This window comes from Cimex lectularius, unplaced genomic scaffold, assembly GCF_000648675.2.
Source record: "Cimex lectularius strain Harlan isolate CLEC.00 unplaced genomic scaffold, Clec_2.1 scaffold55, whole genome shotgun sequence".
NCBI lineage: Eukaryota > Metazoa > Arthropoda > Insecta > Hemiptera > Cimicidae > Cimex > Cimex lectularius.
This window is the reverse complement of record NW_019392647.1, coordinates 1,288,721-1,309,716: the sequence shown is the minus strand read 5'-3', so window position 1 is coordinate 1,309,716 and position 20,996 is coordinate 1,288,721. Positions and strand designations below refer to the sequence as shown.

Here is a 20,996-nt window from a genome sequence, read left to right as displayed (position 1 = left end):
TTTTAGTATTATTAAGTACAACACATTAGAAAAACCTAATAATTTAAAACAGTATATTAAGTATTTTTGGTTTATAATTAAATAATTTTTAACTGATTACAATTTTCTTTAAAAGAAGCACCATTTTTTTCCTTTGTTTTATAATGTAACATCGCAAATATATAGAAACGCTATAAATACAACATGGATAAAAACTATTTTATAAAAATTGACAACTGTTAATTAGAGAAACATCATACCCAAAAAAACAGACTAGTGCATAGTAAGAACTATGTGAATTTTAAATTATAAATATTCGTTCAAATCAATCTATATTTTAGTACTAAACAGGCTTAGAAGAGAAACGATTAATAAGAACGTGCAAAACCAATATAAAATGTTTATTTACAACAGAAAGTAGATGAGTACAGGACATAAATTTTAAATTGACCCGTATTCACACCAAACTTCATTATGTTTTAGACTTTGGTGTTGGCTCTTGGCTGGAGAGGAATTGCTATGGATGCTCTGGTTGTCACTATTCCTCACAGTGACACGGTTGTAGACAAGAACAGATCTGGAAATTTGTCTTGTATAATTATTCATATAGTCAACGATTTAAAAAAATAAAAAACAGGACAATCGTATTTTGTTGTTTATTTCAAAATATATTAATTTTAACATACTTATTTTAATGTAAACCAAATTAAACGAGATCAGAAATTCATGAATTTTAATAAAAATTATTTAATTTTTAAGGTTTGAAAGAATATTCACCAAAATACTAGAAAATCATTTAGAGACAGATTAAAATTTAACTAACAATTTATTACCTAGTTTTGCTCTTAATAACGCAAATTAACTACCTCCCTGGGGGGGCTTTAAGTCTCCTAGACATCGAGTAATTATGTGATCAAATTTTGTCTTTGAAACAGAAACCCATTCTTCAAAAAGAGCAGTTTGAAGCTGATCAACAATTATCGGAGGCGGTGAACGATGTCTTTATCATGTCCCGAAAGTGTTCATGTCAGGAATGCTGGCCAATTCATTGTGGTAGTCCGTACATTCTCCAACTAATGGGCGACTCAAGCTACATGCAGCTGAGCATTATCACAGTTATGTTATCCCCAATAAATGGAGTGAACGGGACCAAAACTTCCAGAAGAATTTATTTAGTGTAAAGATCCATTCTTTATGATAATCAGTACACAGCAGGGACGTTGATTCCACCCCATACATACATTGACTGTCTTTGAAAAGGCTGCAACTCATACATGGAATATGAAACAAAGCGTTCTCCACACACACAGTCCCGGTCATCTGATTGCCAACCTGCACTCATCTGCAAAGAGAACAACAGTGTCCAAGCAAGATGCTGATTTGCGAATAGTCGCCTTTCTACTCAATGCCTCTCCAGGAGTAGAGAAACTGATGTTCATTTACATTGCAGACTGTTTGGAGTTGATTACCTATGAAGGTGGTGTTAAATGACAGTTCTGTAGAGAGGTAAGAGCAATAAAATGATCGTCTCTAGCCGTTATACATCGTGGTCTTTTTTTTCTTTGGTGATTGATCAGCCTTCTCAGTTTAAATTTTTTTTTTCCCTTTCCAAAAGGAAAAGATCGGGGATGAGACCAGGGGATTCATTTTGGAAAGGAAAAAAAAATATTTACCACCTCTTTTCCTAAGAGGTGGCCCTGTACTGCTCTAGATCATTGTGGAAGTACAGCATGGCACACCAGGACTTGGGCTATGTAACTGACACTACGTCCGTTGTTGGCAAAAAGCAAACCTTCTTGACTTAAAAATCATACGTTTTAAGACAAGAAAATAATTTATTTTTTTACACAACTTTATTGTTTCATCAAAGAAAATAATTTAAAAAACACACTTGACAAGTAGTTGCTGGGAAGGAGAAATTGGCCTGATTTTCTTTATTTTTTTATCATTAGAGTATAAAAAGATTAGTAACACTATAAAGGTAAACAACAAGATATTAATGTTTTGTTTATGTTTTAAGCCAACATTAATCTTTACATTTATCTTATGATTTGTAAGCCATGTTCCTTCTCGAAGGTGGGATAATAGGTCACTCAAAAAAACAACAATCAGTTTTTCTTTCAATCCACAATTTCAATCCAACTGGTTGTTTTTTTGAGATGACCTAATATCCCATCCCACAAATTCATAACTTTACATTTATGTAAAATAAATAAATACAAGTGTCCGGTTTTTGTCTTTAAGTGTATTTGTTCCTTTTGATATTTTGCATTTTTGCACTTACGGATCTTGCTGAGGTGTGGAGCTTCTAGGTACGTCATTAATATTCGAGTAGCTCTTATCATCGTGGTCCTTGAAAAATGTCAATAATGTTAACAGTGATTTAATTCAGGTTAAATGTCTTTTTTTTTAAACTACACCTGGTTAATTTAACAAAAAAAAGTGCATTGTTAATAAGTGAGTCTGTTACGTACATTAGTAGAAGCTGAATTCTCGTCGCCTGATAAGTAGACCGTTCGCCTGGTCCCGGCACTTCCGAGGCCACTTAAGCTATCTGTAAAATGCGAGTTAAACTAATCTACCTGATCTTGTTAAGCATGATGTTATTTAAACACAATGTTATTAGTCCGGTTATAAAATAATTCCACAAATTTTAAGCGTTAATTTTACCTTGACGGGATCGGACATCTTCAAGGCTTGTGTCCGAATCAGTTCCACCACCACCACCACCAGTCCCTTGTAAATTCGTCTTCATGGGGTCTTCATGCCACGATCTTCGACTCTATAAAGATTGTTATAATTTTTTGTTAATTATATAATATATTAATAACAGTTAAGCAATTTTTGTTTAAATTTAAAAAAAAAAATTGTTCTACCTTATTAATAAGTTCAGATCCAGCTTTTCTAACTCTTCTTACCAAATTAGCCCCAAAACTCTTCCTATGGAAAGTAATTTTCTCACAATAATCTAACTAATAACTATTTATTTAGTTTTGTTTCTATATAAATTATTACTTTTTGTTTGAAGAACGGCTATTTATGATTTGTTCCATTATCTTTTCCTCAAGTTTTTCTTTTTGTCGGCATATGCTATTAAATTGGTCCCTGTAAAAAATAAATTCCAATTAAAATCAGCCATAATTTGTTTATGACTAATAAAATTAAAACAAATCCCTTATATTTTTATAAATTTACCGGAGCAATTTTTCTTCAGCGTGAAAATGATCCTTGTCGTCCAACGAATGGTGAAGAAGTTCACGATATTGATCCAATAAAATGGTTACATGTTTCATTAATGACTTTCTCTCTTCTTCCAATGTTGATTTCACTTGTTTTAAACACTGGCAGAGAAGGATGAACATTAATATAAGTAAAACTTTTAAAATACCACATTAAGAAAAATTTACCTCGTTTTCTGTTTTATAATCAGCAAGCTGATCCTCGAGATGCAAGTTTGTTTCGATCCTTGTCGTCAGCTCTGCGTGCAGTTCAGTCTGGCTTACAGTTAAATTCCTCACTTCTACTTTCATGTTTTTGTACTCTTCCTGTGCCGTTTTGTATTCGGATTTCAGCTTGTCGTGTGACGTGAACAATTTTCTAAAATCCTCCTGAAAAATCGTATCAGATATAAACTTTATGCCATTTGTGGAAATAGCTGTGCGGACCTTTAGTTTAGAATGCTCTGCTCGTAAATTAGAGAGGCAGTTTTCATCTGAGGACAGACGTTTGATTTCTTGCGTCAGTAAGTGTACTCGCGCTTCGAGACCTTCGTTGATTTCTTTAAGACTTCGAATCTCAGTTTTGGCCAATTTGATCTCAGCTTTCGTCGCTTCCCGGCCTACACTGAGCTGCTCGTATTGTGTTGTGAGTGTCTCATGAAGCCCTTGCATCGTTAGTTGATCCAACAGCAACTGCTGATGCTGCTCTCTCAGCGACTCCAGATGTTTGTTAATCTGTAATATATATAAATTTTAGTAAATAAAAATAGCATAATTAATTTAAATTTACTTCTTCTTTTTCTGCGACGAGCTGAGAATTGGCTAATTTTTGAGCTGTGTGCTGAGCTGTGAGGGACTGGACTTGAGACTGAAGGGTTGACAAAGAAACAGACAACCTCGCATTCTCCTCCTGTAACTCTTTCGACTGATTCAGCTTGCTCTCGCCTTCGTTTTCAGCCAATTTTTCTTTCACCGCACCAAGAATATCAGCATTGGAAAATATCCTGGAATATATATATTTTTAAAAAATAAATTCTGAACAGGGCTTCTGTTTTTTTGTGGCCTGGCATTTTAAAAAACCTGACCGGATTACAAGAACAACTTTGTTAAAAAAAAATCTAAAATTCAGTTTTTTGTTCTTACTTTTCAATGAAGCCTTCGTTCAGTTCTTCCGATGCGAAGCCAGGGCTTTCCAAAGAATCTCGCAGCTTTCTATTGATCATTTTTTCAGCCACCAAGTCACTTTGCAAAGTTTCAATGGTCGCTTTGTCGACTTCATACCTCGAATTTAAATCTTTCCACGATTTTTCAATCTCAACCAACCTACAATAAATGTTGATTAATTCATTAGTAATTCTTATATAGTTAGGGTTTAATGCCCCATTGTATATTATTATCAATTAATAATTAAAATCCCATAGTTGTGCTGGGATTCAAACCAAGAATCATTAGTGGCAAATACAAGTCAGACACTTTAACAACTTGGCCACTGTGATCCCCAATTAATTCAAAAATACAAGGTAAATAAATACATAAGCAGCTCTTAAACAGTAAAAATTTTGAGAGATTGATATTAGTGATATGCAAGAAAATCAACAAGCAATTTCTCAAAGAGATCAGTATAGGGGAAAAGTAACAAAATTAACTTCTAAGTAAATAACTTAAAGGCTAAAGTTTTTATTTACAAAAACAGGTCAAATATTATGTCATAGATTTGCATAAAGTTGATCAGTCTTTTATATTTCCATCTGGGGTAAAATTATTCAGAAAATTTAACAATAATGAAAATTTCAATTAATTGTACTTTTTATCTAAGGTCTTGGTTAAGATGAAAAAGTTAGTCGCGAGCGGAATTTGAACCCCCGATCTTCAACTAAAACTTTTTCGTCTTAACCAAGAGCTTAAATAAAAAGTATAACTGATTGAAATAATAAATATGGTTAATTATCTTGTATATAGATTTATATAATAATGAAAATGTTAATATTTATATTAAAACTACAAAAGCTGGTATTATTCAATAATTTAAATTTAAGTGACACACTGAGATCAAAATTGTTAATTTGGAAAAATGGTTTATTGAAAAAAGAATTTATCAAAAATCAGTCAAATCCATTGCAGGTAAGTCAGAACACTTGGAATTTCAGTTAATAACGGTGTTCGAAATCAATCTATTAATTCATTCCAAAAGCACAGACTAACCTCTCTGGGACAATTTCGAATACAATGTATCTGGAAGGAAATTGATATTATTGAAAATTGTATAAATAAACAAGTCCCCTTATCTGTATTTTATAAACTTGAAAAAATTTTGAAAATATTTTCTAAAACATACCTGAACACTTGATTATTAGCTTCTTCCAACTGCCTAGAAATCTGCGACTTTTCTTTCAAGCTGTTGTCCAATTCGCACTGGAGCCTGTCAATATTGACTGCTTTACCCTGAAACATGAAGTTTTGTTAACTTTTTTTTTTTTTAATGAAAATAATTTTTTACCTCGAGAGCATTTTTGAGTCGAGATACTTCCCGGTCTGAATTGGAAAGTTTAGCTTTTAGTTCGAGCGTCTCGTCAACAAGTATCTCCCTAGCTTTAAGCGCTTCGATAGTCTCCTCGGCCTCTTTAATCCTCAGTTCCATTCTGCCCTTTTCCCTCTGGACAGTCTCAACCTCTTCGATCTTCAACTGCAACTGTGTCTGAAGCGAGTCCCTCAAGTCTTGCATCTTCTTCGTATCCTTCTGGGCGTTTTTGACTGTCGCTTCTAGTTCGCTGATATGCGACGTCAATTTCTTTTTGGCCTCTTCTAACTCTTCGACCTAAGGATGTCGATTTTTATTTCAGAACTGAACTTTCGACAAAAGAGACGAACCTGAAGAGAGAGTTTTTTCTTGTCTTTCTCGAGTTGCAAAAGCCTCTCATTTGTCTGGTGTAAAGTTGCTTCTTGCAGTGACTCCAGTGTCTGTGCAAGACGCTTATTCTCAAGTTCTAATTTCAATGCCCTCCCTTGTGCATTGTTTGACAACTGTTCGCAAAGGCTATTTTCCCCTCCTGAAACTGCAAACAAAATATATAAAATAATACAATTAATTAATTCTTGTACGATTTTGAATACCCGATGTTTCTTCAGGGTCCAACAAAGTCTTATCACTATTCAAAGCAGACTTGCTGAGAAGTGTGAGTTGTGCGTTCTCCTCGAATAATTGCTGCAGGCGTTCCTGCGTTGCATCTCTTTCCTATAAAAACAGAAATAAGATTATCGTCAAATTGTTTCAATAATTTATAATTTACGCACCAGAGACAGGTCATTGATGGTCTGTTTGTGGTCGAGGAGCTTTGTTTCAAGCTCGAGGGTATAGTCAACTCTTGATCTTGCACGAGCCAGCTGCTCTTCTAGCATCTCTCGAGTTTCTTCCAAAATCCGTTTGTCCTGCCTCAGCTCCTCCACTCTCGATCTAAATAACAAAACTATTTTGAGAATTTTTTCCTTTTTTAATATTAGCATTATATGATGGTTTCCAAATTTAAAAGTACAAGATGCGGTCAATAACAGTTTTAAAAAAATGATTTATGAAGATTAACATTTATGGGAATGAAGAGATGTATTTGATATCCCTTTTGAAAGTTAAAAAAAATTATGGAAATTGTTTTGTATTTTAAGATTTTAAACAAAAGAATTGGTGATTTGCAGGCTGTAATATTTTAATAGACATACAACATTTAACAATAGCAGAACTAATAAACATAGATTCTTTCATGCAAAAATTTTTCTTACAGAACACAGCATATTGAAAAGTACACCAAAAGCAACTTAGAAATATAAAAGAAAAAATTAAAAGTTCTTGACAACAGAATGATTCTTGTAAATAAAACAGATTGTGAGGAGATTGATGAAGGGTAATGAAAATGCTTCGAGTGTGTGATTGTGAATTGAAACACATGACACCAAACTACACACTCAAATGGGTTTCGGGGGCAGGTCACTTACAGGTAAGAAGTGAAAAGGCGGTGTTATCACATTTTTATTTACCCAGGTTATCCAATTTTCCTCTAGAAAAAAATAGCCCTCTTTATGAATTAATTTTTGAAACGTGGTAGATAAATTGGTGATACAATATCGAATCCATCTTACTTGTAATATTCAAGGTCGGAAAGTTTCTCCCTGTACTTGCACACTTCAGTCTCAAGCCTCTCAGCGCGCTCAGCCTTCTCTCTTAAAGCGTCCGCCTCGTCCCTGTATGCCTTTCCCACCCTCGCTTCTGTTTTTAATTCATTTACCTGGCAAACACAATATATTATTCATATACTATCCATAATCATTGTAAATTTGTTTATTTTCAACAAAAAACCTTCTCATCCAATAATAAAGCTTTCATGCTACTTCTACTTTTTTATTACAAAATCCTTATTCCAACCAAACAATAACCACAGTCATTTTTGTCATATATATAGTTCTACAGAATATCACAATATTATCAAATGAGCAAACTTTCAAAATTACTAAAAACAAATTAATTTGTTAAACATAAAAAGTTGATTCCATACCTGAAACAGATACAGGTCACAGATATACAGGTAGCCCTTTCATACATAATAAATAATATTTTTAATTTGAGTGAGTGTATTTATTAGCATGAAAGTTATTGTGATGTCAAATACCCACAAACACACCAAAGTAGTGTAGGTTATTTAATTTGATATACAATAATTATTATTAATTGCAGGGGTGTAGTCACTGGCATAATACTAAAAACCCTAGTGACAGGGAAATTGTTAGACCCGCCAAACTTAGGTTACATAGTTTAGGACATTTATATAATGATTTAGGACATTTTAATAATGTGTGGAAGGGTTAAACATCAGACAGCTAATATGTAATAACTAAAATGTATGCAAAATGTGGAGAATAATGGTACGAACCCTCGCCGCAAGGAAACAAAATTGATCAATAAATTGATATTATAATTAAAATCCAATAAGCCTTTTCAAATTGCTAAACTATTTTATTGAATTAAACAGATAATAATGTCGAATTTTTAGAAATTTAAGAGGCCGTATTGCTTTTTTAAAAGCATTGTGATTAAATTAAAATATCCTCTTAATTACTAAAAATATCAAAAAACCTTATTTTTTTATCGGCTTTATTTTTTAAATATTAGTCAGAGCTCATATTCACTTTTTTTTTGGGGGGGGGGGCTAGGGGGAAGGTGGGACTTGAACCCATGACTGCGGGGTCTATGAGCTGAGAGTATACAACGCTGATCATTCAGCTAGTGTGGTTGCTATGATTTTTCTTTTTTACTATACTTTTTAGAGTTAATGTAGATATCGTGGTGACCAAGTGGTTGGGGCCTGACCTGACTCGTATTTGTCTTGCTAGGGGTTTGAATCCTAGCAGAGCCTATTGCTATTTAATTGATTATAGTATGATGAATATATTGTAAAATAATTTGACCCATCATCGTCCTGGGTAATTGGACGTTAAGCCCTCTTGTATAGCAGGAGGGTTGTTTTACTGTTTTTTATAAGCTAATATGTAATACTTTATTTTAAAATTTTATACTATCCTTGAATCTTACTTTCTCTACGATGGTAAATTCACAGAATTTTGTAAATTTTTCTTCTGAGTTAACCCCATTAAATAAATTTAAAAAGAAAGTCAACTTCAGTACTTCAGTAATTTCATGCAACTGTGAGAAAATCATTACTACACTCAGTTCCACAAAATGGTCAATTAAATAAAAAATAATTCTGAAAATGACTACCAACAACTATTGAGTAAAACCAGCGTGCATAAATAGGAAATATAAATACCCTATATTTTGTTTGCAATCTAGGAAGTGCTACCACGCCCACCATACAGATTGCCTAATCATTTTCAATTTTAATATATTGGAAATTAACTTAAATATAAGAATTTAGGGCAAAAATAAAAACGCTGGATCAAAGATTGGTAGGAACATATATAATTGAATAAATCCTGAGATTTCAGCGTATTGTCTTGTTCAATCAGTCAAAGATGGAGTATGGAAAAAATACGAGTATTATTTATGGGTTAATTCAATTTATGTTTTGATTGGTTATTTTCAATAAAGGGCAATAAATTTTTAACTACTGTCTATAAATTTGTTAGCACTACTTGCACATTTGGTTTTAGTCTGATTGAACTATACAATATATTCTCATATAGTTCTTTAAATATGGCAATTCTGTGCAATTTCATCAAATTCATTTCTAATCAATGTAGATAATTGCATTTGTGATAAATAGGGGTGTGATAAATACATCTATTTTATTACCAAACAGAAAATAGCACATCTACAATGAGGGACAATATTGCTTACAGTCCTGAGAAGGATCAATACAGGAGTTTTTTGTTTTGCTTTTTAAACTGCATGCCACGCTGAAAAATTAACATTCTGCTTTAACCTTTTAAACTGGAATACAATACTTGTATTATTTTCATGTTTGATCATTAACTAATTTAAGAAAGTAAGAAAGACTATAAATATGTTGTATGCCTGTTGCCTTCAAATTTTTACTCTTCTGGCATTTCAAATTTCCATTTATTAACCTTTTATTAGTCAAGAATTTTAGTTGTGTTTGTTTAATATTAGACGATAAATCACCGTGTTGTTTTAAATATATGGAGATGGATGAGGGCAGCCTATTGATTCCTCCCATGATGCATTAATTATGGCCATTTTTAATATATAATTTTTCTTTTTCGTGGGATAAGATCAACAGGCCGCCAGGCATTCATCCCCAAGAACATTGGATTGGAACTGCTATGGAAATACTCCTGCATATCCAGGGATCTTCGTCTTACTTTCTCAAACTCTGACAGCTCATCCCAGACATTTATTTAATAGTTAATCCACAACAGACAAATGTAATAATGACCAATGTTACTATCTATAAATTGTAAAGAAAATATTGATAGAAAATTTAATTAAATTAATACACTAACCTCAGTTTTGAGTTTTGTAACAAGTGCTTTATTATACTCAAGCTCATCCTTGGCTTCAGAAAGGGCTTCAGATTTTTCTTCCCTGGAAAAACAAAAACATATATCGATAATGTACAAAAGTTTGTTTAAAAAAAAAAAATGCAAGACAAAAATTTAATTTCTTTATCTAGAAATATTTACAGAAATTATGGCATGCCTCTAGGCTACAATTTAGGTCCATTATTGGTTGTAAAATTTCAGTAAAAAAATTTTTTGTTACGGTGGCTCATGGTGTTCAGGCTAAGCAGTTAGAATTTTCTTTCGAAATTATTAAGTTTAATCATTTTGATTCTAGTCTTCGGGGATGTGTTCTGAAATGAAAGTAGCTTCATCTTTCCTTGTCAGCCTTCCTCAGGGTTCTACTGAAGGATTTTAATGATATTAAAACTAATATATTTATCCTTCTGTAGAGCCCTGAAGAAGGTTTAATAAACACCAAAATCTTGGAAAAAAAGGTCACAGCTATTTACTACATTTTGGACTACATCCCAAATTCATAAAATTAAATTGTTAATCACTGCTGGCCAATAATTCCCTGTGTGATTTAATCAATTGTAAAATTTAATTTGATCTGGCCCTTTGTACTTGCAAATTAACTGGTAGGAATAGCTTTACTTTTTTATTCTACTATATTTAGTCAATTTTTAATTTACTTTGCACATTATTAATTATATCCAATTGGAATTATACAATTAAGACGGCTAATTTTGTACAAATTGTATGTAAATAACAAAATTTTTATATTTTTTCTTTTGTGTCAAAAATATGCTTATGCAAAAGCTTAGAGAAGCTTTTTATTATCTGAGTCTAACATTTGCTGTTCTGACAGCAAGTTTTGCTCAACTTTGCATGTTTGTCTATCAGCAGAAGAAGCATGAAAAAACTGCCATAGTTGATTATGTGTATCTTATAATGATAATACAAAAATAAGAAAGACACGAAGCCAAGACAATTGGAGTCATGAAATAAAAAGAGTTAAATTTAAAACACTTTTGGTTATTAATAAACCATTGTAATTTTGAATGAATGAATGAATTATTAATAAACTGTTGTAAATTTTATGAATATATTGTTGATAGTGTTTAAATAAATAAAGACTTACACATCTTGCCGAAGTTTTCTCAACTTTGATTTCCAATCTGCTAGTTCTACAGCAAGGTGTTGAGATTCAGATCCTGGTACGGATGATAAATTTCCAGTTGATTGTTTGCTTTTTTCCTCATATGAGACCTAGTATGAAAAAATTGATGTTTTTTTTCAACAAATAAGCACTAATTGGTCCGGTTTTTATCAATTACCTGGAAGTAAAAATCTCTTTGTTTTATGAGCCGCCTGATATGCCCCAGAAACAGGGTCACTGGTACATTTTCACTCAGTTCAGGTACCAGAACTATCTCTTGGCTCTCTGTTACCTGTTATTAAAATAAATACATGTACAAAAATATTTCTCAGTCTTAAATCTAATTTCAAGTACCCGTTTTATGCAGTCAACAAGTGAATGTTGAGCATCAACAGGTAATTCCTTGATGCGCTCGATAAATAGCTGCTTGTTTGGACATTGAACAGCACAGCCAAGCAAAAGCATAAGCAAAAGCTGGAGTTGTTCGATGCCCTCTTTACTGTCCGGTTCCCTTCCAATTTTGATCGGATCCGGCAGCACAACAACCAGCTGGCCCAGCTCCTCCTGGAAGTTTTACATTTTTTACAATTGTCTAGTCATAAGAAGAAACCCATCAAAGCAGGACTTACCTCATAAAGTGTTTTAATGTTTTTTGTGATACACTCAAAATTCTTTGTCCTGATTGTGGCATTACCAAGGCTTGTAGTGATGCCATGATGAAGCGGCTCAGGATCACTAATGTAACAACAAAACAAATTATTAGCACAAATAATTAAACATTAGTTTTTAAATTAAATACTCACATCAATAGAAAAACTTCATAGATTAAATTTCCATCAGCTAGGTCTTCATAATCAGAAAGTCTGTCTGGGTTATTCAGGCAAGATTTGAACTACAACAAATAATTGAATTAACACTTTCATCAAGTCAAATTTTTTTATACATATTTGATGTAAAAAAAATCGAATTGAAAATTAAATAAATAAATAATGAATGTGAATAATGCCACAATGTTCCTTACACACTTTTAGAATCGCCAATCACATGGTAATCTTCCATAAAATTCCATATTTCATATCATAATAATTAAAAACCTTAATAGGGAGTCTGACAACCCACATAGTTACAAATAGTGCAGTAAATGTGAACAAACAAATTCTGAGATTTATTTTCATTTTGCAAACTTTTGTAAAAACCAGCACAATGGGTAGACGAAGATGATCAGAGATGACCAAATTACACCATACTTGTTACCATTTCATCCTTCTTGGCACAACTGTACAAAATATTAATTATAAACATTTGACTAACTGTTTAAAAAAAGACTTGTTTACAGTCATAATGAAAGGAATTGTATTGTTGAAATGAGTCAGTCAACTTTACAGCATTTTTGAATATCCAACCAGTAGATTATTAGAGTTTGACTAGGAAAGACGTCTTGATAAACCAGCCAAACAAGACATTTTAATATTCGATCATTGACAATTTTATCAACTATAATGACCGGTAAGTAGAATATTTGATCATAAATGATCAATCCTAATCAACCCATTATTCAAAATGATCTTGTTAGAGCCTATAACTACTACTGCACCTTTGAACATTGTCAAACCAACTAGTTTTCAATCCCTGGGACTGGTATGTTAGGCCCAAATTCAGGGCTACTGGATCCGACCCCAAGACTTTTACTTTACAGTGATGAGCGCTGTGTCAATGCCTTAACTTTAGGAGACTTTTGATAAATTTGATGTTCAGACAATATATTTGAGCAGCAAAGTTTTGTCTGTCTACTCTTCATGCAACAGGCAGATCGTCAATGAGAAATTATGATCAACTTGCTGTTAAAAATGATCATATTATTGCTCAAAAGTCCACTGTTGTTGAAATGTCATTTCGACCAGAGTTTTTCATCCTGAATATACCACCAGTGGATTAAAGAGTTTTGATAAACCAGATGGACAGATAATACATTCATTGTTTGATTATTGGTAATCATAAGCAAAGAATCATAATTCTCAGTAAGTAAAGCAATGTCTGTCACCCAGGAGGGCTTAACATCCAAGTACAGCTAGATGTTGCTATAATTAATTAAAAATCATGGGGTAAGCCTGGATTCGAACCTAGAACTGCTAGCTTAGTAGATACAAGTAAGACACCCTAACCACTATTAGTGCGTGGAACATAATATTGTTTAGTTGCAATGTTTGGTCTATAGTTAGAAGCAACAGTAAACAGGCAAATCATTAATGATCAATAGTGATAACCAACTGTAAAATGTTCATATTAACACTTTACAATGGCTATTAAACATGAAATTCTTATGTTTATAAGTGCTGTTTTTGTTTTTAAGCTTATTCTGATATAATTTCTTTTTACTATTTTTATTTTATTTTCTTGTTTATTTATTACACAGTTGTTATCACAGACTGCAACAAAAAATGAGCAATTGAAAGAATAAAGCGTAGAGACTACTAAAACAAAAGTTCACTGTTCATGATTTAAGGTTCACAAATGTTTAAGGATGTTGTCACAGATTAAAAATAAATCTGAATCACAGTTTGTTATCAAGAAAACCTGGTTATAAAAGTATAAAAATAGTGGAAAATTCGAATCTTACCCAAGTCACGAGTGGACTTTCAAGGAACTCTTCAATGTCAGTCTTGGTTGTCATTTCTCCTGTGTATCCGAGTTTCCCCAAGAGAAAATCATCGTCTGAATGATAGAGAAAAGTGGAAAAGTTGAATATTGAAAGCTGAGACGAAAATAATCAAGATATAATCAATGTACAAAGTACCATCTGAACGTCGTCCTGACCCTTGACATCTTCCAGGCCTGGAATTACTCCTGGTACTCGTCTCCCCTCGTAAAATCTCCGGCTATAAACATATCTGGGGTTTTACAACAACAAAACAAAAACAAAAACTATGTTGAGTCAAACAGAAATAAGTCTGGAGGGGCAGTGTTGTGCAGTTCCAGCCTGGAAAAATATTTTCCCTTTCACCAAGGAACCTTGGGCACAAATTTGTATTGTGTAATTTCAACAGGATGCTTCATAAAACTACAGACTTTATTTCTTTCAACTCGATATTTCAAAAAAGAATTAAATATTTACAAACACCAAGAGGAATATGAAGGTTTGAAAACTAACTTTCTGAAAATTAGCACAAATTTATACAATGACCAAATCATTTATTTAATTAATCAATTTTAATGGTACTTATAGGGCCTAAAACCCCCTTACATGTACATATTTTAGAAATAAATTTAATTTTACAAACATAGTAAAATAATAATAAAAGATCTAATAAAAACATGTAAAACAATGACAATAATATATTCTCTATAATATTAATTATTTATAAATGATCAATGAAACCACTTTAAGGAAAAAAAGAAAAAAAGGGAAACAAGGAAAAGAAAAGGAATAGGAGATTATCCACGTCGTTTTTAAAAACTCACATGCCATGGATTTAAAACAAGTCAGCAACGAAATAGAACATAATTTCTGGGGAAGCAAATTCCACAGTCTTCCATAGATTCTGAACAATCATGCAAAAGTTTCATAAGAGTGTTGAAGGCTTGAGATATGATTGATTTGGATAAGGAATTTGGGAACAAAGTTCATAGATATTGAAGAAACTTATTTGTTTTAATTTTAATATGTATAGTAAAACTATATATAATATATAACAACTAACTACAATATATAAAACTATATATAATAACTATAGATTTGTTATTGTTGTTGTATTTTTATAATGAGTTTCTTGCCTGTCTACATAAATAAATAAAATTGTAAAGTGCTTAGAATGTTAAAATTGCTGAAGATGTTAATATAGGAAGATCTCTTGGTTTAAGATACTAACAGCATCTAATGCATGAGTAAGCAATTTGAAGGCAATGAGCAGATTGAGAGTCAGAGAAAAGTGAAGGAGAAAAAAAGCGCTAATAAGAGAATAAAGGAATTATTAAAGTTTTAATTAGACAGGATTTAAAGAGTCCCTGAAGAGAATGTAGACTTGAATTTTATTTTTAATAATAGTACTCACACGGTCATGCCCTGTAAGCTGGGAATTAAAAATAATGCCGACCAAAATTAATATGATTGAGGGGACAGGATATCTGTATTAATTGGGTTTTTTTAAATAAGTAAAGCCTGAGAATTGTTAGAATATAAAAAAATTGGTGATATGATTGAGTGAATGAAGTCGAGGACATAGGAGAATCTAAAGCGAGTGTCATCGGCATTTGGATAAAATCAGAGTAATTAAGAACTAATGGAAGAGCATACAGAAACATAGAAAACAGTAAAGGTCCTAAATAGGTAAATAATAATAACGCCTTGGGGTACACCAGTTGAAATTGAGAGAGACAATAGAATTGGAATCGTTCATTTTTTGTGTTCTGTTAGACAAATAGGAGAAGGTAAGATTAGTAGTAGAAGAAAATCCAAAAACATACATCAGTTTTCAAAGAAGCAAATTATGATTTACTGAATACATTGGAAAATTCAAATCTTAGTATGAAAATTTGAGAAGGGCTGCTGTCTTAGAACTATGATATTTTTGTATATTGTTAAAGCAATATAATGCAAGAAAACATTCATTAATTAAAATGTATATACATATAAAGATAATAATAATAATCAATCAAAACAATAACGTAGTATTTAATCAAATCCTAGTAAGAAAATAAATAATTCTATGTAAAGCTATAAAAAATTTAAGTAGTCAGAAGAAATTATCTTAGTTAAATTAGTGTTAGAAACACAAAATAATAATTATCAATATAATTGGAATTCTGTGAATGAAAAAATACTAATTGGTTTATAGCTTTAAGGAAAGTTATTGTTTACAATGTTTTAATTATTTTATTGATGTATGTGTTTGTAATTACAAACTTGAATTAATTTGTACCTTAATTTTCTTATCTTTTGTTTTTTTTATGATTGAATTTTATTAAATTTAATAATAGTTGTACATATATAATCTTTTTACCTGTGGTTAATTATTTTCACTATTGAGATCCTTTTATTTATTGTTCCTTGGGGTCTTTCTTTGTGTCCTGAACTAATGGAACATTCTCAAGTTCATTCCATTCTACATTTCCTTTGGATTATTAAAAGTTTAGAGCTTTGTGGTGATATCAAAATTACATGATCAATTAGATTGCCTATGGTCTATTTCCTAACTTTTAGAATCTAGTTTCATCCTATTTAGAGTTTAACATTTTTTTTAATATAAGTATATAGATATTTTCATCCATATTAAATTGTAAATTAATATTTAAAAATTAAAAATCTCACACAAAAATTGATACTTATTCTATTGTACTTTTCTTAGAGATTAAAAATTTAAATAAAATTAATTATGTATATATTTAAAACAAAAACAATCAATTACAGTGATTCTCTTTAGACTTTAAGGTGCCGAAAAGTCGTTTTAACTTTTGGAAAAGTGTCAGTTTTTCTCCGTTTGTTCTACTTTGTTCCATCAACAGGCTTTGAGCAAATTTATTTTTCTTTTCGGCATCGTTCAGTCCATTGTTTTCTTTTGTTTCAGTAATTTTTTCTTGACTGCTTTTCTCGTTGTTACAGTGGAACGTTTCGATTTGTTCTATGCAAATTATATCGTCTTTTGGTTGCCACTTTTCTTGTTTCTCTTCTGTAAACTCATCGGATTTATTTTCCGTGTCAATCTCCTTGCATTTTGCCTTTTTGTTCACTCTTATTTTCTTAATGGATATATCTTCTGGGTCAACCGCCTTCCTTTTTGACCGGAGGAAATACCTTGTGACTTCAGTCTTTGGCTTGTCCTTTCCAATAGCTGGCGTTATGCTTTCAGCCACAGCGACTTCCATATCCAATTTAGCCACAGAATCGAGGCCCTTTTTTTATGCAGAGTTCAATAAAATTGGATTATTTAAATTTTTTATTTGTTTAACAGCTTAACAGAAAACAATGACTGAATTGTCAGCTTTGAAAAATAAATTCAAAACATATTTTCATCAGGTGTTTGTTAATTAGTAGCATATTTAACCCTAACAGCTTTTTAAATATAATTGTATAAATTATTATGGATTATTTTTATAAATAATAATTTTTAAATATAATTACAAATTTGATTTAAAAAAATTATAAATTTGAAATTATGTATAGGTTTGGAGAATTATGCGATTTTTTTTTTTTTAACCAAACTGGATATTTTTTTAAAAATATTAGATTGTCACATAAACAGAAAATATGTTTAAAAATAGAGCATATTATAGTTTTGTCAGCTTCATTATTTGTTATACTGCTTTGTTCTTTTAATAATTTTATGATATTTCGAATTTTTAAATTTCTAAATGGACATAAGTCATTACTTTCTGGTTGATATCTGGCTGCTATTTAAAATCACCAAGGGCCCAAGAAATTAACAAAAAATAACAAGATTAAATAAATCATCGTATTTATTGAATATATAAATATCCAATAATATATATGTTGGATAAATAATTATTAAAGGAAATGTATTTTGCATAAAATTATGCTGAAAGATTTATCACAATAACTTAGTTTTCAACACTGAGCCATTATAACACACATATTTATCATAAAAATCTTATAAAAATTGATAAAAGCTAAAAAAAATTAGTTTTGAAAGGTGAAATTTAAATTTTTGGCGGTTTGGAAAGATTTCTTGATAAATAACAAGTGTGGAGTTTATACATTGTTACACGGTGAGGCTCGACGGTTGTTAAGTTTGAAATACTTTCTTTTTTTAAGTAAATAATTCCAATTGACATATAATACTAATTATGATTTTATGATCAGGCGATGGCAAACTCTTAGCTTAATGATCGGCGATTTACCGGGCTTATTTATAAGAAATGACTGCCTTTATTGGACTGCACATTGGTAATGAGAAATCTTGTGAAAAAATTCTGATTAATTAATTACTTAAAATGTATTAGGTGCAGGATATCATTCTGTAAAAAAGGAAAACCAGTACAAAACGCTATGCAATAAAGCCTGTCAAGCGGTAAGTTTTGTTGTTTGTTTTGATCGGTTTTTATTTCATGTGTTTTCCATAGGCAATGGAGATTTTAATTGCTGGAGGCGACTCGCTGCAGGCTGCTGTTGAGGCGACAAAAGTCCTCGAGGACTCGGTGCTAACGAACGCTGGCAGAGGGGCGAACCTGACTCTGGACGGTAATGTCGAATGCGATGCTTGTGTCATGGAAGGCCGTTCTATGAGGTTCGGCGCAGTCGGGGCTTTGCCTTCCATACTAAATCCGATCACCGTCGCCCGAGCGCTGTGCGAAAGCCAAAAGAAAAGACTGTCACTCGGAAGAATACACCCTTGGTATGGAATAAGACCAAAATAAGTAGAACTTTCAAGCTCAATTTTCTTTTAGCCTTCTCGTAGGCCAAGGTGCACTTCAATTTGCTGCAGAATGCAACATCCCTCAGGCGAACCCAACACAGATAATATCTGGTAAGATAAAGAAAATTTCTATTCTTAAATACATTGACAAATAATTATAACCCTTATTTTAAAGAAAAATCAAAAAGGATAGTCAAAAAGTATAAAGATCAACTAGAATCTTCAAACATTGAGGTGAGTTGAAGACTCAATTTACTTACTAAATGTTTATTTAGCTATAGTATTGCATAAAATATGTATTTGTTAAATTAATTACACTATGTTTGTATGTAAGGCCTTTGGTTTGTATGGGGGGAGGGGTCTTCAAAAAGGACATCAGTGAGACCTGGCAGATTAAAGGGTTCAATCAAGATTTCAAGGAGTTTAAAAGTGTGTTAGCTATAGGGTTGTGTGTCTCCTTTTTACAGTAAAATAGCTTAACCAGGCAGACCCACCAAGATGGCCAGATGCAAATATGGCTTGGTTGATTGTTAGTTCTTTTCCAAAAAGGAAATGTGCAAAACTACCCAAGGATTTGTACCAGGATTCAAGGTTTTTCGGTGATTATTCAGAAATCGTGAGCTGTGGTCTGGTGTGATGTAGGTTTCAGAAAAACATTTTCTTTATCGTGCCAACATTTTGATCTTTATTGAGATCATCTTCAAGGCCTGGGATTTACAAACATTGTTTAAATTTAACAAATACATGTAGGATGTGGAAAAAAGTGAATTTATACAATGCAAAAAAATATATTTTTTATTTTCAATCAAAACCTATATATTCTGAAACCTACATCACACCAGACTGCATCTCACAATTTCTGAATAATTATCGACTAATGGTCACTAATCACTACACGTTATTCGGTGTGTTAGTCATATGTGTCTTCGTTTTTCTGTAAAACGCCAAAGCCAGGTGGACCAGGATTGCAAAAGTGAAGCCGGTCATGTGTTCTTTACCTAAACGGAAAATGGCTTGGCAGGCAGGGTCGAACTAGGTCTTTTTAAACTTGCATACACTCACTCTTTCTTATGCGCATTAAGGTTTATTTTATTAAAATGAAGAAGAGTTTTAAACTATACTACACCCATTTCCAGGCACAATTTTTTGATTTGCTTCTCATACCCAGGTTAGCTTAGAATCCAATGTACATATTTTGGATTTTCTTGCTTAATAAATTTGTTCATTTGTTGCCTGCGGATACATATATCAGTCACATTGAAAAGAAGAGGAAGAAACAGTAAATTTTATTCTGGGGCTTAATAAATAAAAACTACATAATGGAGTCATATCTGTACTCACGCTCAACACAAGTACAAAAGGGCCTGTTTACAAAATATGTTCATCATAAACATACACTAAAAAATTAAATGAGATAATTAAGGAAAATTATAAATAATTGTCAATAAAGGCAACTGGTTCTAAGTTGCAATGACAGGAGGTAATCAAATAGAAAGGGACTTAAAGGTGGGAAGGGGTTGGCGGAGAGAGAAAGGCAATTCCAGACGTTGGATGATGAAGGATCGACTGAAAGAGATAGTTCAGATCAGAAGGGTAAGAAATAGTAGCCTGGTATGTACCGAAGACCTAGCGGTTAGGAGATACACATATATGGAGGGAGTGGGAAGATAGTGGTTGGCAAAGGAAGGAGCTGAGGAACACACACATTTTGAAAGCTTTGGTTTTGCTGAATTGGCAACTCAATAAAGCTAAAAATATTATAAATAATTTTAGTCATTTCCGATCATCTTGGTTGGCCTATCCTCACTTTTTTTGTTCTGTTAGGCACATTTTGAAATTTTGCTATCTTTAGTATATATCTATTTAGGGGTCTTTAGTATATAGTATCTTTAGTGGTTGGAAATTGGTTAGATCTCAAAAAGAAATTTCACATTCTAAATGATTTTGGTGTTGCTGAGTTGGCAACTGAATAAAGTTAAAAATATTACATAATCCGGTTCGAATCCTGCTCGTGCCATTGACTTTTTTTTATCTCAACTAAAAACCTTAATTAATTGTAATACATTAATTGGTCAAGCGGACCACGAAATTAGTGAATTTAATGAATTAAAATGAAGTATACTTCACTAAAGCTCTCCGTGGCCATTTCATTTGTCGCCGAGAATCCAATCCGATTACACATTTGAAAAATGGCAAAGGAAGGAAAATTCAAAAGGTGGGGTTGAGATGGGAAGTTAGTGTCCGAGTGGATCGAGGTCACAATAGCTCAAGTGGTAGAGCAGCGGCGTATCTAGCCGAAGATCATCG

At 32.1% G+C, this 20,996-nt stretch overlaps 2 protein-coding genes across 6 annotated transcripts in view; one reads left to right on the top strand and one right to left on the bottom strand.

Annotated features, from left to right (window-relative positions):
• Positions 1-365: 365 nt before the first annotated feature.
• On the bottom strand, positions 366-14,297 carry LOC106668134 (girdin). 2 transcript variants are annotated; one of them, XM_014396603.2, is made up of 25 exons: positions 14,117-14,296; positions 13,940-14,034; positions 12,126-12,214; positions 11,952-12,057; positions 11,677-11,886; positions 11,501-11,614; positions 11,305-11,432; positions 10,164-10,245; positions 7,326-7,471; positions 6,489-6,648; positions 6,309-6,429; positions 6,066-6,250; positions 5,695-6,012; positions 5,533-5,639; positions 4,341-4,520; positions 3,988-4,201; positions 3,645-3,932; positions 3,387-3,587; positions 3,175-3,320; positions 2,995-3,084; positions 2,856-2,919; positions 2,650-2,761; positions 2,454-2,533; positions 2,264-2,331; positions 366-556 (listed from the first exon to the last, which is right to left on the bottom strand). In XM_014396603.2, exons 2-25 carry the CDS (start codon positions 13,991-13,993, stop codon positions 421-423), a joined length of 3,399 nt encoding a protein of 1,132 aa, XP_014252089.1. In that variant the 5' UTR covers positions 13,994-14,034; positions 14,117-14,296; the 3' UTR covers positions 366-420. The 2 variants fall into 2 exon arrangements, 1 of the variants encoding a protein (XP_014252089.1); XR_001340708.2 differs by lacking the exon at positions 2,454-2,533 and having other exon boundaries at positions 524-556; positions 14,117-14,297.
• The window catches only part of LOC106668137 (threonine aspartase 1), a 21,061-nt gene continuing 12,745 nt past the window's right edge, over positions 12,681-20,996 (top strand). For 2 of the 4 annotated variants that reach the window (XM_014396606.2, XM_014396611.2), the window contains exons 1-5: positions 18,039-18,220; positions 18,277-18,344; positions 18,397-18,668; positions 18,721-18,800; positions 18,865-18,923. In XM_014396606.2, the coding sequence (XP_014252092.1) occupies positions 18,193-18,220; positions 18,277-18,344; positions 18,397-18,668; positions 18,721-18,800; positions 18,865-18,923 (507 nt within the window). In that variant the 5' untranslated portion in view covers positions 18,039-18,192. Of the gene's footprint in view, positions 12,829-18,023; positions 18,221-18,276; positions 18,345-18,396; positions 18,669-18,720; positions 18,801-18,864; positions 18,924-20,996 lie in introns of those variants that run through there. The other 2 variants (XM_014396609.2, XM_014396608.2) reach the window with 2 other exon arrangements.

Excerpts from the sequence above, each read along its gene's own strand:
- LOC106668134 (XM_014396603.2), bottom strand. The coding sequence starts at position 13,993 with ATGACAACCAAGACTGACATTGAAGAGTTCCTTGAAAGTCCACTCGTG. Across the intron at positions 12,215-13,939 it reads AAAGTCCACTCGTGACTTGG|TTCAAATCTTGCCTGAATAA; the intron begins GTAAGATTCGAA and ends TATTTGTTGTAG. Across the intron at positions 2,534-2,649 it reads AGATGTCCGATCCCGTCAAG|ATAGCTTAAGTGGCCTCGGA; the intron begins GTAAAATTAACG and ends CGCATTTTACAG.